The 4,446-nt window shown below is 49.3% G+C and overlaps 1 protein-coding gene across 1 annotated transcript; it reads left to right on the top strand.

The window, feature by feature from the left end:
- The first annotated feature begins 2,021 nt into the window (after positions 1–2,021).
- Positions 2,022–3,773, top strand: LOC128106003 (RNA exonuclease 1 homolog). The gene has a single exon (XM_052731309.1). It carries the CDS (start codon positions 2,022–2,024, stop codon positions 3,771–3,773), a length of 1,752 nt encoding a protein of 583 aa, XP_052587269.1.
- Positions 3,774–4,446: the final 673 nt, after the last annotated feature.

Genomic DNA, 4,446 nt, shown 5'->3' with positions numbered 1-4,446 from the left:
TTGTTTGGGTGGAATTTTTTTGTTTCATTTGGGTATTTTTTTTAATTGATTTTCATTTTTTTAATTTTTGGAGAGAGAAAGAACATGAAGTTTGGTTATTAATAAGGTGGAGAGGATCTGGGAGGTTGGGGGAGGGAAAAACATGACCAAAATGCATTGTATGAAAAAACTTAATTAAAAATATCCTAGCAAAAGCAATTTCAGGGAGAAAGTGTTTCTTCTAGCTCACAGTGCAAGGGTGTAGTCCAGCTTGGTGAGAAGATCAGACACAAGGGTTTGAAGCGGAGGATCTAGTGAGAGCTGGGTGAGTGCCAGTGTTCAGCTTGATTCCTCCATTTTAAGTCATCCAAGTCCTAGGCCTAGGGAATGCTGCTGCCGTTGCAGGGTTTCCCATGTTAGGTAATTATATAATCCCTAATCTAATCACTCACAAATGCACTTTGCCTTCTAGGATTACAGAACCTGTCTCAGTGTGTTTAACCTATGGTATGCATCCCGTAAGTTATTTGCTAAATAAAATCCATCCTTTCAAAAATCCATACCCACACAGCAGCATTTATACCCACAAAGACTCAATCTAGAAGTCTGAAACCAAGTTCAAGTGTTTCCTGAGTGAACTGCCACTGTTAGGTTCTAATTGATTTGCTATTTTGAAATTAATGAAAATGCAATTTACATATTTCTCATTTGAGGCAAAGTGTTAAGGTTTAAGAATAATTTAAATTGCCAGGCAGTGGCAGCACAGACCTTTAATCCCAGTATTTGGGAGGCAGAAGCAGGAAGATCTCAGAGTTCAAAGGCCAGCCTGGTCTACACAGCCAGGGCTACACTGAGAAACCCTGCCTTGGGAAAACAAAACCAGTTTAAATATCTATGCTATTTTACTTCTCATTTATTACTCCGTAATTGTGCAAGTACTGTTGCTAGCCCCAGTGACAAAAGTCTCAAGAAGTAGATCAGATTACCAGGCCAAGGATGCTGTGGGATCCTGGGTGAACTGGGTGAAGTTTCCCAACGTTGGTTCTTTCTGTGTGGTTCCCAAGATCATAGTGGTCATGCCGGGCTGCGGTGGTGCAAGTCTTTAATCCCAGCACTTGGGAGGCAAATCTCTGTGAGTTTGAGCCCAGCCTGGTCTGCAGAGAGTGTTCCTGGACGGCCAGGCCTACACAGAGAAACCCTGTCTGGAAAAACCAAACCAAACCAAAACAAAAAACAAAAAAAACAAAAAACAAACAAAAAACCCAAGCCAAAATAAACAGACAAACTCCACCAAAACCGCCAAGGCTGTGGAATCGCTCAGGACCAAGAGCCTGATTTCAAAATCAAAGCCTGGAATTTCAAAACCAATTACTCAAGGTAGAAGATGCCTTTATCTCAGCAGTCAGGAAACTGAGGCTCGAACTCATAAATTCAAGACAGGCGTTATTAAGACTCTCTCAGAAATGGAAGAGATACAGGGAGGGAGGGTGGAGAGGAGGTAGGGGTAGGGGGTAGGGTGAAAGCGGAGGAGGGAGGAAAGAAACATAAAAATACCCCACCCACTCAAAATAGAATCATGACTCCAGGAGATGGCCCCACACTCAAGAGTACATGGGCTGCAAGAAATTGGTCTCCATGGGTTTAAAACAAAATGAGGAAACAAAGTTCGATGGATATGTAAGAGGGTGGTTCTGGATGGAAGTGAGGTGGTGGTGATTAGGATCAAAATGCAATGTATAAAGTTCTCAAAAGAAATTATAAAGATATATGGTAAGATAAAAGTCAAATAAACAGGACAAAGTGGAACCAGGAATTCCAATTGATCCAGTAGCTCCACCCTTCCTGGTAGGAGGAGTCCAATATTCCGGAAGCTGTCTGGAGGATAGTAGATCAAATGTGATTGGATGCGTCGGGTAAGACTAGACAGGGATTTCCGCCCACCGCCTTTTCTATCAGGACTTCAGAGAAGCCTGCCCCTTCACACCCGCTCAGGCAGGAGTGTCCATTCCTCCGGAACTGCGGAACTCCTTCTCAAGAGAAGCATGAGCCGGAAAGCTACAGCACGCAGCTGCTTTGCACCGGTGCACCCCGAAGCCAGGATAGTGGTGGTCCTTCCAGTTGGGGACCTCCTGCTGTCTTGTTATCAGTGCCCCAGAAAGTGCTTCGAGCACCCCCATTTCGTTGTGGTCCTGGAGCCTTCACCGAGGCCTGGCCCTGGGGTGCACCCCGGCTGGCCTTTAGCTCCTTGGGAGTTTCTGCAGTGGCGACCCCAGCAGGATAGGAGGAAGCTGCTGTGCCCTCAGACGTCGTCGACGTCGTCACGGTCTTCCTCAGCGTCAGCGAGAGGGAAGAGGAGACTCATCCACATGGCCAACAGCACCGCAGCCGCCAAGAGGACTTTTAGCAACAACAGAGCGGCAGCCCAGCCGATGTACGTCACCTACGTCGTCACCCCGCAGCAAGCCGCCTACAGCTATTCCTTATTTGGAGTGAAGAAGCTCACCCTCACCAAGGAGCGAAAGGACAGGATCCCGGCTGCCTTGCGGCAGCACTACTTGGGCCTGTTCACCGAAGAATGCCTCAAGTTCTCCTCTTCGCACCTGGAGGCCATCGAGAAGGCGCAGTCAGAGGAGAAGGTGGTCTATGACCGAAGCCCCGGCAAGGACAAGTACCTGAATGTCGCCCTGCACACCCTGAAAAAACTCAGGGGCCTGGTCCCCAGTGCCGTGCCCGGTCTCAGCAAGGCCAGCCTGTACAGCCGCCTGAGGAGCTATATGCTCTCGGAGGAGGATCTCAAGAAGCACGGCTTCCCGTTTGCACACCCCGAGAAGCCCGGGTCAGCAGTGCTCTTCAAGCAGGAGCAGCGTCGGAGTCCGACACACACGACCTGCTGCCGCTGTAGCACCGAGTATCGTGTGTCGTCCTCTGGCCGCTGCCTCAGTTCGGAACCCTGCGTGTTCCACTGGGGGCGCAGAGCCTTCGTCCGGGTGCTCGGGGGCTTCGAGTCGCGGTACTCGTGCTGCCAGGCGTCCGTGGGCGCCACAGGCTGCACGGTGGCCAAGCAACACGTGCAGGACGGCAGGAAGAGCAACTTGCATGGCTTTGCCAAGACCTTCCCGAAGAAGGACTGGGAGGCGCACGCGGGGATCTACGCCCTGGACTGTGAGATGTGCTACACCACGCATGGCCTGGAGCTCGCCCGCGTCACAGTGGTGGACACGGACTTGCGAGTGATTTACGACACCTTCGTCAAACCGGCCAACGAGATTGTGGATTACAACACCATATATTCTGGAGTGACCGAGGCGGACCTGGCAAACACCAGCGTCAGGCTGCGGGATGTCCAGGCCATGCTCCTGAGCCTGTTCAGCACTGAAACCATCCTCATCGGACACAGCCTGGAGAGTGACCTGCTGGCTTTGAAGTTAATCCATGGCACGGTGGTAGACACATCCGTGCTCTTTCCCCACTACCGGGGTCTTCCCTACAAGCGCGCCTTGCGAAGCATCGCCTACCAGTACCTTAACCTGACAATCCAGAACCACAGCAGTGGACATTGCTCTATCGAGGATGCCAGTGCCTGCATGCAGCTGGTGACCTGGAAGATGAAAGAAGACGCCAAGTTCTTCAGCCCTCCTCAGCACCAGGCCACTTGCCCGAAGTGTGCGCTGCAGCAGAAGCTGGTCTGCATCAGCCGATACACCCAGACGCCAGAGGTGCCCGAGACGCTAGACAAGCTGCACCCAGAGGAACGAGGCACAGACCTACCGCACACTTCCCAGCTAGAGACTTGAGGACTTCTTGTGAATTGATTATGGGTTGTAGTGGGGGCGAGGAATGACCTCCATAGAGTTGTTAAACTTTTAGTCCAAGCCTGATGCATTGCAGAGTTATCTGCTACCTTGTGGGGCAAGGCCGGGTCCTGCTTGCCCTGTTGTGGACGTGAAAAGAGGATGAGTTCAGTTAAGTCATGTCACACCCAGCTAAAGGGATAAGGAGGAAACACCGCTGCTGGTTCCAGAACTTTCTCACAGAGCTGACCAAGGAAAACAGCCTGCCTGACTCAGAGGTGAGACCATTTTGATTCGACAAGGAGCGACAGAGCTGTTAACTGTGACTTTAAGATTAACTTTGCCTAGGAAAAGCAGTGCCTCCTCGTCTGTCAGGGCCTCAGTGCTTTGAGAAAGTCGATGAAATTTGTTGGAAATAGCTAGTTCCAAGCAACACTGATAATCTCTTAATTTTCAGGAGGTTGTGCTTTGTTGTTGTTGTTGCTCTTGGAGTTGAAATAGTTAGATTTCTTGGGGGGAGTAACTTTTTTTTCTACATAACAATTATAAAATGCAAGTAGTTTTTGAATGATTTTAAAAACTTGGTTGAAAATTGATTGAATTATTTCCACTAGAAGATAGCATGGACCAAAACGTCTTTTATTTCTGCTTATGATATTTTTTAAGGAAATCAAAT

The sequence above is a fragment of the Peromyscus californicus genome, unplaced genomic scaffold, assembly GCF_007827085.1.
Source record: "Peromyscus californicus insignis strain IS unplaced genomic scaffold, ASM782708v3 Scaffold_9__1_contigs__length_137607984, whole genome shotgun sequence".
Taxonomy (NCBI): Eukaryota; Metazoa; Chordata; class Mammalia; order Rodentia; family Cricetidae; genus Peromyscus; species Peromyscus californicus.
Note: the sequence above shows the minus strand (reverse complement) of the source record. Positions and strands in the feature narration are given on the sequence as shown.

Excerpts from the sequence above, each read along its gene's own strand:
- LOC128106003 (XM_052731309.1), top strand. The coding sequence starts at position 2,022 with ATGAGCCGGAAAGCTACAGCACGCAGCTGCTTTGCACCGGTGCACCCC.